A 23,726-nucleotide genomic window follows, 5' to 3' on the forward strand; every position below is an offset into this window, starting at 1 on the left:
CATAGTATTGTAGTTGCACAAAATTACTGAAGCTTAAAGCCATTTTCATGCCATATTGTTTATAACAGTTGTCAGTTGAGGGCGCTATTTTGTTGCTGTTGTTTTTGACATCCATTTCTGCTCATCGGTCTCAATAAAGCTCGTTTGGTATCTTTGGAGTGCAGGGTTTTGGAAAGAGGGGGAGTGGCTAATCCAACGGCTCAGTTTGACAGCTTGTGAAAATTCTAGAATGGCTAAAATCGCTTACATCACTTTTAAAGAGAGAACGAGAAAGAATGAAACTATATGGTCTTAGGAGTGCCCTTCTACATATTGTGGGTATTAATATTTCTGGATTGTGATTTGAATTCACAGTTTTTACAAAGTGTGTGACTAATAAATAAACCATCGGTTTTTCATGTCTGTGTTTTCATGCTTATAACCGATATGTGATGGTTTTAATTTGGTCAATAATTGCCCAATAATTGCATCCCTAGTTTGTTTAATAATTAAGGACAGTAGTAGGCTTAATTTGTGATCATGGGTGAACTGCCCTGCTGTTGTAGATCTAATGAGTCAAACAGTGGGAATCCTACAATGTCGAGTCTTATTTAGAAAATTGCACCACGTCATCTTCTAACAAATTTCTTTGTAGACCACTAAATGTCTAAGGGGACTTTTATAACTTTTGTTTACCCCAAAAGCAAAATACATGTAGTTGCAGTTTGTGGTGCAAAAAGACCCTTTTTGAAGTTTTATTATAAAGGTTTAAAAACATTTACATTGGGTGGTAAATTTCTTCAAACCCACAGAGTATAGCGAAAGGAAAACACCGCAGAGGGACCACTTAATCCAGACTCCAGAGAACACATTATGCAGTGACATAGCTCTGTTTTGCAACTTAAGTAGGACATGAAAGCTTTCCCCTGCTCTCTCCTGCTTGTTTGTTTGTTTTTTCTCATGCATGCAGTTTGCTGATCAGTTAAATTTCTAATTTGCTGTATCAATGTACCAAACTTGCTGGAGTGACCTATATCAAAAATTTAAGTAACAAATATAAGCAAACAAATAAGCTGATTTAAATCAGTTTCATTTTGTGAACTAAGAGGGACTGTAATTTTCCAACCTGGTCTCATAGAATCATGTTACTATACCTACATTTTTGCTCAGTTATTTTTACGTGGCTCATGGTACACATTGGGCAATTTCCTGGTGAAATAAACACTAGAGGAGCTAAAACAACAATGGTTTTTATTCTCTTTCACAAAAATCACCAGTAAAAGGGCAGATTAAAGGTTAATAAACATTTTTGTCTTGTTCCCAACACAAAGCTATCTTATAACATCAAAACACTTTTTTAAGGTAATACATTTTAACATTTGCATTACATAACCAACTACATTTATAAGCCTGTTCAAGCATGTTCAAATAGCGCAGTAGTTCAGCTGATAGAGTATTCCACTTTTGATGCAAAGGAATGGTGAACCAGTCCTGAATAGCATGCAAATCAACATGTCAGATACAATTGTCATAGAAGTGCCACAAAAGGACATGGTTGCTTCAGCAATAGCAACTGCTCAATTGCTCAATCTCACATTTGCTTTTTATGACACTATCGGTTAGGTTTAAGGTTTAGGTAGGGAGGTAGGTTTTGTTGATTTAAACTTGCTTTTAGCACCACAAAGTGGACATTTTACATTTAACCTGTAATGAACCATGTAGTCTCGTATCATTTTGCAAAAATTACTCCACAATCATGTAATGTTTAATTAGATTAGAATGTAAATATAAGTTAATGTACAAATGAGCAGGTTTAATTTAACAAACTAAGAGGGTTTATTATTTATTTAGCCTTCAGCTATCAAATATAAACATGATTATCTAAAAACTCCAACTATCAGATCTATATTGGGTTGTTACATAAGTCATTCTAGGGATATCTCAGAAAAGACTTCCTCTGTCTCATGAGAATTGCCAGACACTGTTCTTGGCTCATCTGATAGCCAGACACAATTGTGTGGCATGCCAAGTAACTGTCAGTTAGCGCTCCTAGTATTTCACATAAAATGTGTGCAATGAACAAGATTCAGGAACACATTTTCTCCAAGAACAAACTATCCTTGAAGGCTGGTGGGATAAATTGGTCAAAACTAGCTAACCCTCTCCTGTATTCAAACAAAGCAACTTATCCGCCAGTTTCCAATTTTATTTGTAACCTCTCCAGAATTCCTCCACCAGGAAATTTAGTTTACAACGGAGGGCACAGAGCCCTATTGGGAGCCATATTGTCTAGAATGGACCCCCTTCAACTAATTATCACAAACACCAAATGCCCTCTGTTCAGCATGGCACCTATCCTCTGGGTCCTCCAGGCAATGAAATACCAACCCCCGATAACGATTGTCCTCAATCCATGAATCATTCATTCATTTCATACTCAATTAGGAATTCAAAATCAGAAAAACAAAAAAACAACTTATTTCATTGTTCGTTTACAAAACAAATATTAAAAAACAAATAATGACAAATAATGTTTTTCGTAATTTCGATTTAATGCTCGAGTTAAAAATGGGAAAATTGGAAAAATAGCCATGGGAAACTGTGCGTTGTGATTACTTGATTTTACTAATTTATGGCTTGAATATTTGATTCGCATGTATGGTTGGACCTGAAACGCCCTGTGGAGGTGTGACCGAGCGCTGTGCTGTGGAGAGTGAAGCAGGAGAGATGAGTAGTGAATGATTTCCACCTGTGTTTAACACCTGTCTTTTGTTTCAGTGATGAGTGACTGGGGCTTTTAAGGAGAGGAGACAGCAGCAGTCAAGAGAGAGAGCCCAGCTGAGAAGCTGCTCATGTGTGGGCTGCTGCCGTGTTGCAAATTTTGAGTGTGTGGATTAAAGCTTCACTGTTGCGCTTTAACGAACGTGTTTATTTTTGTGATTAAAAAAGAGTGACATTCCTGAGATGGAATTGCCGTTTCCTGCTTCCTCATTCCTGAACCTCATTACACTCCCCTTTCTTCTGATTGGTCAACCTGCACCGTCATCTTCCTCAATGTTGTGAGACAGAATAAAATTTCTCTGCTGTTTCATTGTTCAGATAAATTCGTCTCAGTTAATATTAAATTATTTACCATTTATTCTCCAAAACTCGCCACGTTTATTACAGCTGAGCTATCTCTCTCATCAAATAGTCAGATTTATCAGACAGCCCTACACATAAACTTGCTGTCTTTGACGTTGCTCCGGTTTGAAAAGGCATGGTTTTAAATGAGATGATGAAAACCATACATTCATAAGACATTGGCTTACGTTTAACTGTGGGGTAAAGTTCGTTTTAGGTTCGATATACGTTGTATATTCGCCTGTGGTGCGTAAGGGACCATCTGAAAACTCCACCCACAACTAAAATGTCACTGGCATCAGAGCAGTCATTTATTTGACTATTGACTTGCATGTTCTATCATAAAAAAACATAATAATAATTATTTAAAAAATAAAACAAGCCAAAATAAAAAAATAACATTTCACAGGTTTTAGTAGGTCGCCAGAATGATGACTGTAGGTGAGTGTACAGTATTCACTTATATTATGAAAAAAAAAAAATTCACATTCTAAAGGTTGTAGTAACTTCCCAGTGGGCAGACTGACTTACTACAGGTGAGATTTTTACAGTACTTACAATAATATGAGCAGCATTAGATTATTTTAAAAATGAATTAACTAAAATTCACCAAAATGTTATTTTCACATTCCAAATGTTGTAGTAAGTTCCCAGTAGATAGACTGACTTATGTGAAATAACATTTTGGTGAATTATTATGTATTATTTATTTTAAAAGAATCTAATACTGTATTCATATTATTGGACATACTGTAAAAATCTCACTTGTAGTAGCTCAGTCTATTAACTGGCAACCTACTACAACATTTGGAATGTAAAAGTGTAATTTTTAATGTTTTATGTTTAACTTGCACATCAACTGAATGAGTGATTGGACACCACCTGTGTTTAATAGTGAGTGGAAATTTCAGACAGTCCCTTAAGTACGCTAAGCAATGAAATTGCATCGGCGCATTTTCATTCCTAATTCTGCAGCCACACCAACTGACAGTTCTGAGTGCAGTGTTTTATGTCTGTGTAGTATGGTTATATACCATTTATATTTATATACCATAACATTAAGCCAAGTGTGCGAAATCTTTGCAAACTTGCTGCTGGCAGAGAGCACGGGTACAAGAAACCGAATATCGAAAAAAATATCAAACCTAAAATTAACTTTACCTCACTCTGGGAGCTTAGATGTGAGGGACTTGGTCATCATGGAAATGATGCTAAAGGAAGTTCATGAATGCTCTCTCAAAAGCTCGACCAGTGAAATCAGCATTTACACACAGTCTTCATTTGTCCGATAATAAAAGGCACACAAAACTGCCGCATATACGACCCAGTAGGTAAAGTCTACTCATATTCCTACACACTCTCACGGTGACTTTTTTACATTTGACTAATTCGTATGATATCATATGACTGCACTCATATGAATTCGTACGACTTTCACTACAGCTAATGATGCCACTGGACATCGTTTCCATCTAATATGCATCAATTACTTGCTTCTGTCAAGCACAACAGCTTCCTATCATGTTTATGCACTCTATTTATCGGTTAGGTTTAGATTAGGGGTTTGGGTAAGGGCATAATATTTATAAGCATGTCCTTAACGCCTCGTCTGCGAAACTCGCGCTTACTTTCGCATTAGACATCCAGGCATTTGCACGTAATGAAATCGTACAAATTTACGTAATCATACGAAATAGCCAACTCGTAAAATATGTACGGATTTTCATGAGACTGGGTTACATATTCCCATTCAAAAGCATGGATGTCGGAATGATCTGAGCTTGAAATTATTACTCTTTGCTGCCATGTAAATACTTATTGCCTTATATTAAATATTAAATGCAATAATATTTTCCAATTTATTTGTTATTATTATTATTATTTATCATTTATTATTTACTGTTGTAGCTGTTATAATTCACTGGCATGAATGCTCATCTGTCTTGGATGCACCCTACGTTATTCCCTGAACCACATCTTGCTTTGTTCATTGCACTGCAATATGTAAAAATGAAAATAAACTGATTCTTTCAATACTCTTTGATGATTGGAGTCACGTGACGCCATACGAGGATCGGACGTGTGAATGTCGAGCTCTGCGCACTTTGCTAATTTTAATACTTTTAATGACATAAGTGAGTGGAGTGGAGTGAGATTCGATACACTCCATTCCATAACTGTTTTAGGAGGACAATATATCAAAGAATCCTCGGGCTCTGGAGACATTAAAAAACACTTACGTGTGGGTCCTGGGTAGTTCAGCAAGTATTGGCACTGACTACCACCCCTAGAGTCGCGAGTTCGAATCAGGATGTGCTGAGTGACTCCAGCCAGGTCTCCAAAGCAACCAAATTGACCCGGTTGCTAGGGAGGGTAGAGTCACATGGGGTAACCTCCTTGTGGTCGTGATTAGTGGTTCTCACTCTCAATGGGGTGCGTGGTAAGTTGTGCGTGGATCGCGGAGAATAGCATGAGCCTCCACATGCTGTGAGTCTCCGATGTGTCATGCACAGTGATAAGATGTGCGGACTATCTCAGAAGCGGAGGCAACTGAGACTTGTCCTCCGCCACCCAGGTTGTGGTGAGTAACCACGCCAACAAGAGAACCTAGTAAGCAGTGGGAATTGGGCATGCCAAATTGGGAAGAAAAGGGAAAAAATAAAAAATAAAAAAAGACACTTACGTGCTCAAGCTGATGCCCCAAAGCAGGCCGCAAGCCTGGGAGTCAACTTAGTCAGGGAGTTGCGGGAAATGCGGCAAGAGATGCTGAACATATCGGCAATGTTGACGAAGGTCATTGCTGACTTGGAGGATCTTGCTGTGATATGTCGATCGATCACTGCCATGGAGACGAAGTTCACTGATGTGGTTACAAGAGTCAGATCGATTACCTGGAGTCATTGGAGAGGGAATTATCTGCTAAACCGCTAATGACTAAGGTGGATTTGGAGCATGTCTGGGAGAAGTTGGAGGACATGGAAAACCGTAGCCGGTGGAATAACATCCGTATCATAGGAGTTCCTGAGTGAGTAGAGGGGCAGGATATGGTGAAATTCCTGGATGGGCTCTTTCTGAATCTGCTCGACATAGCAGGCCATAAGCTGAAAATCAAGCGAGCTCACAGGGTTCCTGCTCGGCGACTCACTGAAGGAGACAGGCCCTGATCCATTATGGCCAAATTTCTGGGATCATCCGATAAAGATCTTGTGTTACGTGAGGCGAGGATTAAAGGAGGGCTTTCTTGGAAGAACCACAGCATTTTCTTGTTCCCAGACTTTGCGAATTCGACAAGAAAAAAATGCAATCGGTTCAAGGAATTCAAGAAACTTTTACATCAATGGAAGTTCGCTTTTGCACTGATATTCCTGGCCAAATTGAGAGTAGATGCTAGGGATGGCTGTAAAACATTCACATGCCCACAGCAAGCGATGTCCTTCATAAAGTCAATGGAGTGACCCGAGTGGGCCAGCTCACTGAACATTCGCTTGACTGTTTGAAGAATCTGCGTGCTTTTTTTTGTGGTTCTGCCTAGCAGCTGGAGTTTATTTTGTAGAGTATCACCTTCAGGACAGTTTTATGGATGAATCTACATGCTCTTTGTGCTTATTCCATTTATTGACTGGAGTTTATTTCATGAAGTATTTCTTGCAAAGTCATTGGAGTAAGTCATCTTGTTGTACTCACTTTGCAGCCAAGTGGACCGGCTCACTGAACATTCGTTTTTACTGTTTGGGGAATCTGCGCGCTCTTTTTGTGCTGGTTCCGCCTATCTGCAGGAGTTTATTTTGTAGAATAACACACTTTCAGGACAGTTTGATGGATGAATCTACATGCTCTTTGTGCTTATTCCGCCTATTGCCTGGAGTCTGTTTTATAGATTACCTTTTGCTGTGTAATTGTGTATCACACAATTTGTATAGAAACACCGAACTTGAGCAATCCGATGGCAAAGTTGTTGCTGGGGTTCTCATAGGTGTGCATGGACTGTTTGAGTTTGAAGGGATGGACGCCAGTTGGCGCTGTCGTGTGGGGTTAATGCGCACGTTTTTCCTTTTTCTGTTTTTTTTGTTCTGGGGGATGTTCGGGTTTTTATTGTTGCACTAATGTTAGAATGTGGTCTTTATAATCTTGTTTTTGACACAGTTTGTTTTTCTTATATGTCAAAATGTCAAATGTTAATATGAGTGGATTTTCTCTCTCCACGTGGAATGTGAATGGGTTGGGGCTCCCCATAGAAAGTTAAAGGTTATTTCTCTTCTTACGCGTAAGAAATATGATATAGTGTTTCTTCAAGAAACGCACCTTTCTCCGCAGGTAGCTGAAAAATTTGGGAAGATATGGGGTGGGCATGTTTTCTTTAGTGCTGGCTCGAGTAAGAGCAGGGGACTCATTACACTGACAAGTAAATATCAACAATTCAGATGTCGCAAACACTAAAGATAAATTAGGAAGAGTTATTATTGTTTAAGCTGAAATTCAGGGACAAAGTCTTATTTTGGCCAAAATTTATGCACCTAACGTTGATGATCAGGGCTTTTTATAGATCTTGAAAGCCGCTGGCACCCCTCATGATATAATATTGGGAGGAGACTTTAATATTTTGATGGATTCAGTCCTTGATCATAGTGAAGCAAAAGTGTGCAAGCCCCCTAGAGCAACATTGGTTGTGTCTCTTTTGGAAGGATGCGTCCTCCGGAGGTCACATTTGTAGGCCACATACGTCATCGAGGCTGTCTCATTTCAGAAAAGCGAGTAGGACACTTCGAATGCAGCCTTCGAATGTGACCTGCTTTCACGGGAATTCGGAGGACGCAAGAGGTGTATTTTGTGGGTACTCACACCCCACAATTCTTTGCTTCAATGGAAATGTCTAAAAAAACGACGGCAATTTGCCCGTAAATATGATGTTCAAACGCAAGGAATGTTAATTCCCAAGTTGAAGTACCTCAGTAGATGGTGCAGAGTATATAATATGTATAATTATATTAATATATGATTAAAATAAAGCATTAGACTATACGTACACCTGTAAAATCTATTTTCTTTTCTCTCTACATCATTATAATTCTCCAAAATTTTACCTCATACAATCCCTTCAAAAGAGACTTTGTTCCCTTCTCACTCAAAGTGCTCACGCTTGTTAAAGAGTGGCGTGCTGTCATAGCAACCATAATACGTTCTGTTTCCGTTTGTCCTATGAAGGCCGTCTCCTTTAAACGATACTTGTTTAAAGGAGGACGCTCGTTATACTGCAGCCTTCAAAGGACGCGTCCTACCTAGCATGCAGCCTTCAAAACGAGACACAGCCATTGACGCTTCACAGGATGTGTAAAAATCTTGGTCTTACAGATATTTGGAGACTTCTGAACCCATCTGGGAGGGACTATACATTTTTTTCATCAGCCTTCCAAACGAAACACAGCCAGTGTCTATATGGAGACCAACTGGTCCTCAGTATCCTCTGTGAGCATTGCTTGGGAGGCACTTAAGGCGGTTCTTAGGGGCCAGATCATACAGTTTGCCTCATTCACCAAAAAATCCAAAGCACAAGAACTCGTGGAATTGGAAGGGATTATCAAAAATGCAGAGGCAGAGCTGAATTGCTGAATGTCGTCTAATGGCCTCAGGGAATTGACCCGAATGAAATATAGATATAATACTATTTTGTCGTGGAAGGTGGAGTTTTGGCTATTCAGGGCAAGACAGTCATACTTTGAGTTGGGGGATAAGGCAGGGAAATTCTAGCTAGATATATAAAACAGAGAGAGTCTTTTTCTACCATACCCTCAGTGAAATCTGCTGGTGGTGATATATTTACCTGAGGATATTAGAAACTTTGTGGAACCATTAGATCTTCCTAAACTGACGACTGAGCAAAAATAACCTTGGAGGAGCTTTGCGATGTAATTAAGGCCTTGCCTACAGGCAAGGCTCTGGGGCCAGATGGCTTTGCCACTGAATTTTTTTAGATCATATGCTACAGAACTGGCTCCACTTTTGCTAGAAGTTTATAAGGAATCATTAAAGAATGGTAAGCTTCTGCCAACCATGAAGCAAGCCTGGATCAGTCTGATTCTTAAAAAGGACAAAGATCCAAGCGAGTGTAAGAGTTACCATCCAATTTCCCTGATCCAGCTAGATGTTAAAATATTGTCCAAAATTTTGTCTAACCGATTAAGTAAAGTTATGACATCTCTTATACATATAGATCAGGTGGGGTTTATTCGGGGCCGTAGCTCTTCTGATAACATTAGGCGTTTCATCAATATCATGTGGTCAGTGGCAAATGATCAGACTCTGGTCGCTGCCATCTCACTTGACGCTGAAAAGGCATTTGATATGGTAGAATGGGATTATCTTTTTAAGATTTTGGAATTACAGGTTTGGGAATACTTTTATTGGATGGATTAAGTTACTTTATAGACACTCGGTAGCAGCGGCACAAACAAATGGATTAATTTCAGATTATTTTACTCTGGATAGGGGCAACCGGCAGGGTTGCCCTCTTTCCCCATTACTGTGCTGTCTTGCCCTGGAACCATTAGCAGCTGTGATAAGAAAGGAGGATGATTTTCCAGGGGTTGTGGCAGGAGGTGTGGTGCATAAGCTTTTGCTCTACGCAGCTCGTCTCCGACCCTACTAGACCTATGCCTTGCCTCCACAGAATTATTAATTCCTTTTCTAAGTTCTCAGTATACTTAGGATAGTATCCTGGATAGTTAATTGGTCTAAATCCGAAGCTTTGGCTCTGACAGCATATTGCCCTATAACAGCTTTTCAGCCAGGCACTTTCTAGTGGCCCAAGCAGGGCATTAAGTATTTGGGCATTTTATTTCCATCAAGTTTGAGTGACTTAATTAGAGTTACTTTTGACACTTTAATAAAACGTTTTTCGAGTGATGTGGACAAGTGGGCTTCTTTACATTTGTCTATGATTGGGAAGGTTAATGTTATAAAAATGAATTGTATTTCAAAATTCAACTACTTACTACAGTCTCTCCCCTTTGAATTTCCCCTCATTTATTTTAAACAATTTGATAGTATAGCCAAATCCTTTATTTGGAATGGTAAATGTCCTCTGATACATTTTAATAAGTTACACAGGCCAGTTGACAAAGGTTGGTTAGGTCTCCCCAAGATTTTATGTTACTATTAAGCTTTTGGTCTCGGACATTTGGCACATTGGTCGCTCCCACCGGAGAAGGCCCCTTCCTGGTTTTGCATTGAACAAGAGGCCCTTGCCCTATTTCACCATTACAAAGTCTTTCTACCAAATTGCCCAGAAAGCTAAAATCTCATCCCGTAATTTAGCACTTGAAATCAGTGTGGTCAAAGGTTTCCCGCATGTTCAATTCAGATATTTATCTGAGTGTTGCCTCAAGCATATGGCTGAACCCTAAATTATGCATTGATAATTCCCCCCTTTTTTATGGTTTGTTTATTTACCTCTTTGTTTAGAGTATTTTATGTAATGATTTGTATTTTTTGGTTATTAACAGTTTTTTATTGATTCCATGCAGCAAATCAAATAGATATAACAGAAAATACAAAATCAAACCACTTGAAATCATAACTTTTCCCCCCAAACTTTAACTTATCCCCAAAAAGCATGGGTTGTGTCCCCGTCTTCCGATTGGCATCGCCAGCAGGTGGGTGTGTCTTTAAGACCAAGCCTGTACAATCTAGAGGGGGTCCAATAGAATCGATGCAAAATCTTAAATTGCAACAGACGCACCCTTGCATCTCTAGATGTAGACTTGACATTTTTTAGAATCCTAGCCCACACTCCCTCCTCCAATACCAAGTTTAAATCTTTCTCCCATAATCCCTTGAGAGAAGTTGAAGCTCCGTCCCCCAGACTCTGAATTAACAGGAAGTGGCTCTCTCTCTCTCGAACTGCCACATCCGGCTCTGCCTTATCCCTCTACTCGGCTGATTAGCCCGACTGGGCTCGGCCCCACTCTCCTCCTCATCACAACACTGATGCCTCATGACCACCTTTCGCAACAAAATTGTATTATATCTGTATTTCAATCGGGTCTATTCTCTGAGGCCATCAGACTACATTCGGCGCTTCAGCTCTGCCTCAGCTCTTTTAATATTCTCTTCCAACTCCCCCAGTTCCCGTGCTTTGGACTTTTGATGAATGAGGCATACTGTATGATCTGACCCCTAAGAACTGCCTTAAGTGCCTCCCAAGCCACGCCAACAGAGGATACTAAGGACCAGTTGGTCTCCATATACACATTGATTTCAGCCTTTAACATTTGTTGGAATTCAGGATTTTGCAAAAGGGATACATTAAAGCGCCAACTATATGATTTCTTTTTCTCCGTATGTGGCAACACCTCTAAACTCACCAGGGTGTGATCCGAGACTAAGATGTTTCCAATTGAGCGATCCACAACAGATGAAATGAGGGACTTAGATATACAAAAAAATCTATTCTAGAATAAATCTTATGGACTGATGAAAAAAATGTGTAGTCCCTACCAGATGGTTCAAAAGTCTCCAAATATCTGTAAGACCAAGATTTTTAAACATCCTGTGAAGCGTCAGTGTTGCTCTAGTGGGCTTGCACACATTTGCTTCACTATGATCATGAGTCCATCAAAAGATTAAAGTCTCCTCCCAATATTATATCATGAGGGGTGCCAGTGGCTTGCAACATCCCTTCAAGATCTATAAAAAAGCCCTGATCATCAACGTTAGGTATGTAAATATTAGCCAAAATTAACTTTTGCACCTGAATTTCTGCTAAAACAATAATGTCTCTTCCTAATTTATCTTTAATCTGTTTAAGACATTTGAATTGTAGATGCTTATTTATCAATGTAATGACTCCCCTGCTCTTACTTGAGCCAACACTAAAGAAAACATGTCCACCCCATATCTTCCCAAATTTTTCAGCTTCCTGCGGGGAAAGATGCATTTCTTGAAGAAACACAATATCATATTTCTTATGTTTAAGAAAATAAATAACTTTCCTTCTTTTTATGTGGTGCCCCAACCCATTCACATTCCATGTGGAGAGAGACAATCCACTCATAGAAAAACGTGCGCATTAACGCCGTGCACAACAGCGCCAACTGGCGTCCATCCCTCTAAACTCAAACAGTCCATGCACGCCTACGAGAGCCCCCGCGACAACTTTGCCATTGGATTGCTCAAGTCTGGTGCTTCTATACAGATTTTGTGAGACAGAATTACATAACAGAAGAAAATCTATAAAACAAACAAAAATAGGCGGAATAAATACAAAAAACATGTAGATTCATCCACATACTGTCCTGAAGGTGTGTTCCTCCCCAAAACAAGCTCCAGCCTCTAGCGGAACCAACACACACAAAAAAAACAAAAAACTTTCTGTTTCCTCAGGCAGTCAAACGAATGTTCAGTGAGCCGGCTGTTTCATAAGTGTAGCAGATGACCTAATCCTTCCAATGTCCTGCAAAAAAATATTCTACAAAACAAACTCTATCCAATAGGAGGCATAAGCACAAAGAATGAGCAGATTCATCCACAGAACCAGCACAAAAAGAAACAAAGAAGGCGCCCATTTTCCTCGGATGGTCAAGTGAATGTTCAGTGAGTCAGGTCCACTTGGCTACAAAGCGAGCACCACACAATGACTTACTAATTCCCTTGACTTTATAAAGGTTGTTGGGGACAAGTAAATACTTTGCAGCCATCCTTAGCATCTATTCTCAACCTGGCCGGGAACTTCAGTGTAAAAGCGACCCTCCGTCGATGCAAAAGTTTCTTGAAGGAGTGTTATTCCACAAAACAAACTCCAGCCGCTAGGCGGAACCATCACAAAAAGAAACAAAAAAGGTGCCCAGCTTCCTCGGACACCATGGCTTACTTATTCCAATGACTTTATAAAGGACAATGCTTGCTGGGGACATGTAAATACTTTGCGGCCATCATTAGCATCTATTCTCAGTTTGGCCAGCAACCTTCCATTGATGTAAGAGATTTCTCTCTTGTCGAATTTGCAAAGTCTGGGAACAAAAAAAAGTTGTGGTTCTCCTCGCGTAACATGAGATCTTTATCGGATGATCTCAGACATTTGGCCAGAATTGATCGGGGCCCGTCTCCCTCAGTGGATCTCCGAGCCGGGACTCTGTGAGCTCGCTCAATTTCCAGCGTATGGCCTGTTATGTCGAGCAGACTCGGGAAGAGCTCGTCTAGGAATTTCACCATATCTCAGCCTTCTTTATTCTCAGGAATTCCAACAATTCAGACATAGTTTCGCCGACATGCTGGACAGTTGATGCTGAATTTCTCCCACTGCACCATCCAAACCGAGTCCCTGGTCTGTGGCCTTGTCAGGGATATCAGCTTGAGCACGTAAGTGTCTTTAAATGTCTCCAGAGCCTGATTTTGAATTCTTTGACATATTGTCTTCATAGAACAGTTATGAAACAGAGTGTATCGAATCTCAACAGTTTATGACACAAAAAGTATTAAAAACTAGCAAAGTGCGCAGAGCTCGCCGTTCACATGTCGGACCCTCGCATGGTGCCACGCGACCCCCACCAAAAATTGATTATTGAGATCTTTTGATAATATTATACAGCAATATGGGATTACGAGGTCTCAATTCTTCAGATATTTCCAGTTGCGCCATTTATTATGTACTGTCTTTGGAAGTAGTATACAGCCCCCTAAAGCGGCAGACACCCTTAGTGTGGTGATTGTTGCTTTTGGGAAGGGTCACGAAGCATCGGTGTACTATTCTTTGCTGATTCAGAGTCTTGTGACGGAGCTTTATCATCTCTCAAGGGGTTATGGGAAAAAGATTTGAACGTGGCAAATCTATGTCCAGAGATGCTAAGGTATGTCTTATGCAATTTAAGATCATACATCGTTTCTGTTGGACTCCCTCTAGGTTGTATAGACTTGGTTTAATAGATACACCTACCTGTTGGAGATGCCAGTTGGAAGATGGGGACATAGCCCATGCCTTTTGGTTCTGTGCAAGGATTCAGGAGTTCTGGTCGGAAGTCCAGAACTTCATCAGTGAGGTCTTGGACACTGATGTTACTCTCTGCCTCAGACTGTGTATTTTGGGGCATGGGACAGTCATTGATATAAATGACAAATACATAAAAAAGTGGGTTCTATCCAGTGTGATGATTGGGAGGCAAAAAATTCTTAGGGGTTGGAAGGCAGCTGGTTCTCCCTCCTTTCAGGAGTGGTGCACCGAATTGTGCAAGGTAGCGGCTTTCGAGGAAATGACGCATAGACGGCTGGGTAACATGGAGGCATACAGGAATGAAATGGGGCAGATATGTGACCTTCATGGAGAATTTCAACAACGGTGTTGGGGAGAGAGACAATGTTGTTTTGTTGTATGTAGTCATTTAAATTGTATTTATTTATTTTTTTATTGTTTTTCTATGTGGATAATCACTTTTTTTCTGTGTTTGTTTATATATGTGTGTAATTCCTTAATTTATTTATTTTTTATGTATGGAATCAATAAAAAATGTTAATGACAAAAAATATATATATATTCTTTGATGATTTCATATATTAAAAATGCACGAAACACTGATGTCAATTTAAAATTCTTATTAAAAGCAAATTCGTGTATCATTTATTAATTTCATATTCAATTAGGAATTCAAAATCGGAAAACTTGCTATTTCATTATTTGATTACAAAAGCAATTTAAAAAACAAATAATGACTTCTTTTTCGTAATTTTGATTTAATGCTCAAGTTAAAAATAGGAAATTGGAAAAATAGCCACAGGACACTGTGCGTTTTGATTATTTGATTTCACTAATATATGACTTGAATATTTGATTCGCACATATGGGTGGACCTGAAATGCCCCTTTCTTCTGATTGGTCAACGTGCACCATCGTCTTTCTCAAAGCTGTGAGACAGAATAAAAGTTCTCTGCTGTTTAACCGTTCAGATGAATTCATCTCAGTTAATATCAAATTCTTTACCATTTATTCTCCAAAACTCACCACGTTTATTGCAGCTGAGCTATCTCTCTCATCAAGTAGCCAGATTTATCAGACAGCCCTACATATAAACCTGCTGTCTTTGACATTGCTCCGGTTTGAAAAGGCATGGTTTTAAATGAGATGACGAAAATAACCATACATTCGTAAGACTATTGAAGCATATGCCTACATTGTAAAGACATAGGCTTACGTTTAACTGCGGGGTAAAGTTAGTTTTAGGTTCAATATTTGTTGGATATTTGCCTATGGTGCGTAAGGTACCATCTGAAAACTCACACCAACAACTAAAACGTCACTGGCGTCAGAGCAGTCATTTATTTGACCATTGACTTGCATGTTCTATCTAAAAAATATGAATGTACAGTATTCACTTGAATTATGGAGAAAAAAAATCACTAAAATTAACGAAAACATTATTTTCACATTCCAAAGGTTGTAGTAACTTCCCAGTGGGCAGACTGACATACTACAGGTGAGACTTTTACAGTACATCCAATAATGAGTAGTAGCCTATTAGATTATTTTAAAAATGAATAAACTAAAATTGACCAAAACATTATTTTCACATTCCAAATGTTGTAGTATGTCAGTCTATACACTGGGAACTTACTACAACCTTTGAAATGTGAAAATATAATTTGGTGAATTATTATTTATTTATTTATTTTAAATAATATAATACTGTATTCATATTATAGGACTTACTGTAAAAATCTCACTTGTTGTAGCTCAGTCTTTTATCTGGCAACCTACTACAACATTTGGAATGTAAAAGTGTATTTTGAATGTTTTATGTTTAACTTGCATGTCAACTGAATGAGTGATTGGACACCACCTGTGTTTAATAGTGAGTGGAAATTTCAGACAGTCCCTTAAGTACGCTAAGCAATGAAATTGCATCGGAGCATTTTCATTCTTAATTCTGCAGCCACACCAACTGACAGTTCTGAGTGCAGTGTTTTATGTCTGTGTAGTATAGTTATATACCGTTTATATTTATATACTGTGTATATACCAGGATACATGTAATGGGATTACGTATTTAAAATACAAAATATAAGTAACTGTATTCCACTACAGTTACAATTTAAATCATTGGTATTTAGAATACAGTTACATTCAAAAAGTATTTTGATTACTGAAGAGATTACTTTGCATTTTATTGTCATTTGTTTCATTTAATATTTAGTCCTTTCAGATGGAAAACATTTATACATATAAATGATGCAATCCAAAGTGCATTTGAACAGCGGTGAAACACTTTCTTATGATGTGTAACATTCATACAAGCAGACAGAGAAGTAAGTTTGAAGTAAGTTTGGAGCAGAAGAAATAGAAATAAACCTTGTGTAAATTGTCAGCTTTACGCTAAGCTAAAATGCGATTTCTAGCCATTTTAAATGCACGTTACCAGGCATGATCATATTTTTTATCAAGAAAATTCACGTTGGATTATAATTTCTTTTTTCTAGTAAGACCTTTGATATTAGGGCAAAAATCGTATTCTTAATAATGTTTGTATTGTTTTCCTGTAAAAATATCTAAAAATCCTTAAAATAAGATTAATTAGATTGATCTTGTTTTAGAAACAACACTGCATAAGATATTTCGTTTTTTCAGAGAATGTATTTTTAATGTGTATTTTGTCTTACTGTACTGGCAGAGTTTTTTAGTCAAAACAAGTGAAAAAATCTACCAGTGCTGAAGAAGTAATCCAAAGTATTTAGAATACGTTACTGGCCTTGAGTAATCTAGCAGAATACTTTACAAATTACATTTTACAGCATGTATTCTGTAATCTGTAGTGGAATACATTTCAAAAGTAACCCTCCCAACCCTGTTTATATACCATGTGTGCGCAATCTTTGCAAAGTTGCTGCAGGCAGAGAGCGCAGATATGAGAAACTGAATATAAAAAAATATCGAGCTTAAAACTAACTTTACCCCGCTCTGGGAGCTTAGGTGTGAGGGACTTGCTCATCATGGAAATTATGCTAAAAGTTTATTTTATTTAGTTCATGAATGCTTTACTGTTGTAGCTGTTATAATTCACTGCATGCTCATCTGTCTTGGATGCACTCTACATTAAGTCTGTATATTCCCTGAACCACATCTTGCTTTTTTCATTGCACTGCAATATGTAAAAATTAAAATAAACAGATTCTTTCAATACTCTTTGATTTCTCATTTAAAAAACGCACGAAACAGTGATGTCAATTTAAAACGCTTATTTAAAGCAATCAAACTATAGCTGCCTTAGACTTATTATTAGTACAAAAGGTGTCCCGACTGTAAGTCCACCATGACGCGGTACATGACTTGTAAAATCGGGACTGTCCCAGGTTTAAAGTGACGTCTGGTCACCCTAACTGCGAATGCCAGCCGATTCTCCAGTGCAGTGTGGACCACCAGTGCCCAACTGATCAGCTTCACTACATGGTACACTTATAAATTAATACAACAAGCTGTGTTGCACGAAGAAGGATAACTGTGAGAACATATTTGGCATACAGAGCGAGGGATTAATCTTAATAAATATCTTAATAATATGTGTGTGTGTGTGTGTGTGTCTGCATTCAGTGAACATTTTAGGGTTGTGTGTAGGCACTGTGTCTGACTATTTGATGAGATAGCTCAGCTGCAATAAACGTGGCGAGTTTTGGAGAATAAATGGTAAAGAATTTAATATTAACTGAGACTAATTCATCTGAACAATTAAACAGCAGAGAACTTTTATTCTGTCTCACAGCATGGAGGATGATGACTGTGCAGGTTGACCAATCAGAACAAAGGGGCATTTTAGGTCCACCCATATGGGCGAATCAAGTATTCAAGCCATATATTAGTGAAATCAAATAATCAAAATGCACAGTGTCCCGGGTCCGTGGCTATTTTTCCAATTTCCTATTTTTAACTTGAGCATTAAATCGAAATTACGAAAAAGTCATTATTTGTTTTTTAATATTGGTTTTGTAAACAAATAAAGAAATAACAGGTCATTTTTTGTTTTTCCGATTTTGAATTCCTAATTAATATGAAATGGACAAATGATACACAGATTATTGTCCTCTACCGTGGATTGTTGTTATCATTTAAATTCACTTCTTTGTAGGCTTCCTCTAGCCCGAAGCTCAAAATAATGGCCATCTCTGGTCCAGACATTCAGAAATTCTCGTTTGGGCATTACTACGCAAAATTATCATTTGAAAGCGATCTGTTTGACCTGCAGTGGCACCCATGAGAGAACTGTGGATGATATTTCCCATTGACTTGAGCTGATAAAGTTCCCTCCTTGGCTTCCTAATCAGACTCAGAGGGAACAACACTAAGCTTTTGTCATCAAAAGAAGCACTTTTACACCTCTTTTTGAATGTATCATGCAGTTTAGAGCTGGCAGTAAAGTACTATGAAATGTGTTGTGTGGACCTCTGAGATATTCTTCTAAAAATCATGAGGGTGAGTAAATGATTAGAAACATTTTCATTTTTAGGAGAAATATCCCTTTAATTACAGTTACAGTACACTGAATGACATGCAGCCACTGCTCAGGTTTGGTTTATAAAATCTCAAAGCCTGTCTCCTAATTCAAAATAGCTAACACTCTCCACAGACTGATGATTTATATTAAATGGAACAAAATGGTGTATAAAGAGTCATATTTCATTTTGTCCTACTGAAAATGAAATCCTCTGCCCACATTGGAACCACCTGTGACAGTCTCCAAGTGTGGAATATTAGCAAGTAAATGTATATTAAGAATGGTAACATGGTTCATTGTTACAACAAACAATATAGTGCCCTGAACGGTCCTCCAAATTTCCATAGAACTTTATCAATCATGACTGTACCATCTAGTGGTTCATTTAGGTTCTATACTAAAAATTAAGATAATTTATTTTGAAATGGTAACTCTGTATGAATACCACTGTGTACCAATTCATACTTTTATTTGTTTTTCTTAATTCTGGATGAATTAACATCAAAATATAAGTGCTTCAGTATGCAAAACATAAGTAACTGGCCTCTAATTACCTTAATTAAGGTATATTTTGCTTGTGTCTGAAACGCATGGCTGCATTACTGTTTCCTTTCCTTCCTGTCTTTACGCCTTCCATTCCTCTGTAACATCTAAGGGCTTACAGTATTTCATTCCTCCTGTGCAGGCAGAAATTACATTAGTTCACATTCACAAGTCCACATTGTGCCAGTGAGAGGTTTTTTTTTATTATTTTTCTTCATTCTAAATCCACCTGTGCTCTCTCAGTTCTTGTTCCAGACTCAGTTAAAGGCATTTACCTAGACTTGCTTAATGAGCCTTAGCAAATCGTGGACAGATGCATCCCTGATTGAGACATCCATTATGGAAATGATAATTATTATAAACAAAATCAGAATATTTTGCATGTCGAAATAGGGAAGATTTTTTCCTGTGAGATATAACTCAGTCCTAGAATGTACTATTTTTGTATAAAGTTTAAATGATCCTATCTACATTATATATTGTAAATCAAATCTACATAAATCATCTACATAAACCAAACTATTAATTATAAATACAACTGTCTAAATATTTGTAAGTAATGCACCAAAGAAATTCCCTCAGTTCTCTTCTGCTTGAAGTTGATGTAGCCTATGATGACTTGCAAAGATGTCTGAACTACACAGGTACAGTTAGTTACAATGGTGATTTTAAATAGCCTCAGATTTTGCGAATGACTTCTAAATTAAAGGGAGGTGGACAAGTGTGATCCAAACACTGACTTTGGTGAGTGGGTCAACAGGAACTGGAAAGATGCTTTCCAAAACAGAAATCACAAATTAAACTGAGACACTTTAAAATTAAATTACACTGTACAGTTACTTCTTAGATAGAGCTACAACCCCAAATCTATCAGCGTGATTGACAGGCATGCCACGGTCTGGGTTTTGAGGTTCACCACAAGACTTCTGTTGCTGCTTTTTCACTCCCTGCATACTAAAACTCTATCTACCCTAAATACACTGCAAGCGAGCGACGCGACAAAACTAGAGCTCATCTCATAAATAATAAATGAAGCTACTGTTTTTACTACTAAAAAGATGACACGGCGTCTAAAAACGCGGAGCTCCTGCGCGAGACGCGCGCAAAGACGTCCGTCAAGCAAGTTTACATAAAATTAATAGGAAAACCGCGAAGACGCAAAAGCGCTAAATTTATAGTTATTGTTTTCGGCGCGGATTCACCGATAGACTGTACAAAGAGCGACTGCTGCTTTTACGTAAAGAGCCATAAGGCTGCGCGCGCTTGCGGTGTGGAAATCTGCCTTGATTAAAAATGAGCGCGAATTGTCACGTCGCTGGCAGTGTGGGGGGGGGGGGGGGGGGGTTATCCATTTTATCTAGAACTGCAAGTCCTACAGATTAAAAATATGAACTAAAATAATTACCGAAGGCGCACTTACCAAGAGAAACTCCAGCGTCCCAACATAATCCCGTTCGGTCTTCAAAAGTTCGTTCAAAACGCAAACTCGCAAACGAAGCTGTTTTTCCAAATCTTTCCCGCTTTCTGCTCTGTTTTCGGCTTTGCTCTCATCAGTCATGTTGATAGTCTTCCTTAAAAAGTCTTATAAAGTTGTACAAGGAGAGGTTTAAATTAACTGACGCGGTCTGGAGGTTTAAAACATGATGAAAACCATCGGGCAAATACGCCAGAACTAATGAGATGAATTCACAGTCGAAAACTCAGCTGCTGGAATTTGCTACATTTAAAATAAGCATCAAAGTTCAGCACTACTCTATACGTCTGAGAAAAGTCTAGTAATGGCTTTTGGACATTAATCAAAAACTTTGGTCCATGTGACTCCCTAGACCTTCATCCTAAATCCAGCCTCCCTCTAGCATGAAAAGGACAGGAAATAAATGGCTGGGAATTCGTGCCAAGACAGTAGGGAAATGTTGATGACATTGGGGGTAATTACAATGCAAGAGTTTCCCACACTTCAATATTAGTTACATTACTTACAAAGGCTGAATGGAGATGAGTTATTTTAGTTATGTAATAATAAACTGTAATTATGTAATATGATGTTTTAAACAATTCAAGAAAAAATATTTAAAAGTCATTTAAACAAGTTTGGTATGTATGTTTTCCTGACTATAATACTAAAAAAAAGTGTGGCAATATGTAATTGTTGGATGAACCGGGATCAGTTTAAACAGTTACAGTAATTACATAACCACACCTGTCATCCTAAATAGGGTACTGTAGAGTTGGAAAAAAAAGAGAAAGAAAACAGGCTTGATATTTTTTATTTGCTATTTGTCATTTAGGCCTAGACTGTTGTGTTCCCTTGAATTTGTCTCTTAGATGAAAATGCATGAAAGAAATTAAAGTAGGCTAAAGAAAGAAAAAGTGTTTATTAATTTATTCAACTTTTCCGTTCTTTTCCATCAAAAGCCATCAAAGTGTCAAACAGAATGGCATGCCTCAGTGCTTTCCTAAAAAACAATTAATTAAAGAGTGACAAAGAGAGTTAGAAAGTGATGGAGCGAGTGTCTTGCTGGAAGCTAAATGTGAAACTGAACTGAAGTGCACTTTATAGTCTCATGTATATGCTCAGACCCTTATGTTCCCGTAAAAAGTAAGGCTCTAAATTAGACTTCTAAAGTGCTCGCTCTACACAAATTAATACTCAATGACAAAAAAATAAATAAAATAATACTTTAAATGACATAAATTACTTACAGAACTTAAATTTTTGGGGGAAAAGCTGTTCTGAGACTCAGATCACTTTGTTCTGAGAGTGCCCTTTGCGTTCAGCTCAACAATATGATATTTGACTCAAGCAAGAATGTCTCTGAAAGTTGGCCCTTGCTTCTGTAGTCTTAGCAGCAGTCTGTTATGTCTTCCTGTACGGACTCAGTGTTTGCCCTGTTTAGTGCCTGCCAAATTAATATAGCTCAATGAAATTCAATCAGCAGAGCCAAATATTCAATATTCCACAGTATCCTCTGAAGGGTTGCTGGAGTGGTCGAAACAGACCATCAGCCTGCTTGGGGTAGAATGTGTGATTAACTGAGCCATTTTTGTTTATTAAGACATCAGATAAAGCAGCCTCCATGCTGTGTAAGGGAGACGATGAGACCATACTTCCTCATAGCTATCAGACACTGCCCTCTAGTGTCAAAGAAAAATACGTCTTTAAAATATGGACTTCTGTAGGATAGTGCATGGGTCTCAATCAGAAGTGGAATCAGGACCAGACCCCCCAAGACCCAGATCCAGACCAATACTAGACCCCTCAAGGGCCAAATGCTGACAATGACCTAAGACCTAGAAATAGACCTGTTGGTCCAACAACCGAGCTGTCCATTTTAATGAACAGAACAGAAAATGCATTCACGTTACTAGCTGAGGCAAAACTAGTGGATTTTCAGAGAGACAACAGGATCATGACTGCAACTCTGGTCTTGACTGGGAATAATTTTAAATGTAAGTTATAAGCTATATATATAACAATAATAATTGTCCTAATACATCATCTCATATATATATATATATATATATATATATATATATATATATATATATATATATATATATATACATATACACACACACACACACACACACACACACACTGGTGCCAAAGGTTTGGAATAATGGACAGATTTCGCTGTTTCGGAAGGAAATTGGTACTTTAATTCACCATAGCATTCAATATATGCTATGAATATGCTGAGTATAGTCAGGACAATACTGATGTAAAAAAACAGCACCATCACTATTTGAAAAAAGTCATTTTTGATCAAATCTAGACAGGCCCCATTTCCAGCAGCCATCACTCCAACACCTTATCCTGGAGTAATCATGCTAAATTGCTAATCTGGTACTAGAAAATCACTTGCCATTATAGCAAACACAGTTCAAAGCTATTTGGTTCATTAAATGAAGCTTAACATTGTCTTTGTGTGTGTTTTTGAGTTGCCACAGTATGCAATAGACTGGCATGTCTTAAGGTCAATGTTAAGTCAAAATGGCAAAAAAGAAACAGCTTTCTCTAGAAACTCATCAGTCAATCCTTGTTTTGAGGAATGAAGGCTATACAATGCTTGAAATTGCAAAAAAACAAAACAAAACAAAAAAAACTGAAGATTTCATACAAAGGTGTACACTACAATCTTCAAAGACAAACGACAACTGGCTCAAACAAGGACAGAAAGAGATGTGGAAGGCACAGATGTACAGCTAAACAAGAGGATAAGTACATATCCTCAGCTGACAGCTTCACTGAATTCTACCCGCTCAACACCAGTTTCATGTACAACAGTAAAGAGAAGACTCAGGGGTGTAGGCCTTATGGGAAGAATTGCAAAGAAAAAGTCACTTTTGAAACAGAAAAACAAAAAGAAAAGGTTAGAGTGGGCAAAGAAACAGACATTGGACAACAGATTATTGGAAAAGAGTGTTATGGATCTTAAACCCATTGAGCTTTTGTGGGATCAGCTAGACTGTAAGGTGCGTGAGAAGTGCCCAACAAGACAGCCACATCTATGGCGAGTGCTACAGGAAGCGTGGGGTGAAATGTCACCTGAGTGTCTGGACAAACTGACAGTTAGAATGCTAAGGGTCTGCAAAACTGTCGTTGCTGGACGTGGA

The 23,726-nt window shown here is 38.2% G+C and overlaps 1 protein-coding gene across 4 annotated transcripts in view; it reads right to left on the reverse strand.

Annotated features, from left to right (window-relative positions):
• LOC127432055 (phosphatidylinositol 3,4,5-trisphosphate-dependent Rac exchanger 2 protein-like) overlaps positions 1 to 20,881 on the reverse strand; it is a 238,069-nt gene extending 217,188 nt beyond the window's left edge. For all 4 annotated transcript variants that reach the window (XR_007895679.1, XR_007895678.1, XR_007895680.1 and 1 more), the window contains exon 1: positions 20,530 to 20,881. Coding sequence is in view for 1 of the 4 variants with exons in the window: in XM_051682838.1 (XP_051538798.1) it covers positions 20,530 to 20,667 (138 nt within the window). In the remaining 3 variants the exon portion in view is untranslated. The remainder of the gene's footprint in view (positions 1 to 20,529) is intronic.
• Between the last annotated feature and the right edge of the window lie 2,845 nt (positions 20,882 to 23,726).

The sequence above is a fragment of the Myxocyprinus asiaticus genome, chromosome 41 (assembly GCF_019703515.2).
Source record: "Myxocyprinus asiaticus isolate MX2 ecotype Aquarium Trade chromosome 41, UBuf_Myxa_2, whole genome shotgun sequence".
In the NCBI taxonomy this organism is placed as follows: domain Eukaryota; kingdom Metazoa; phylum Chordata; class Actinopteri; order Cypriniformes; family Catostomidae; genus Myxocyprinus; species Myxocyprinus asiaticus.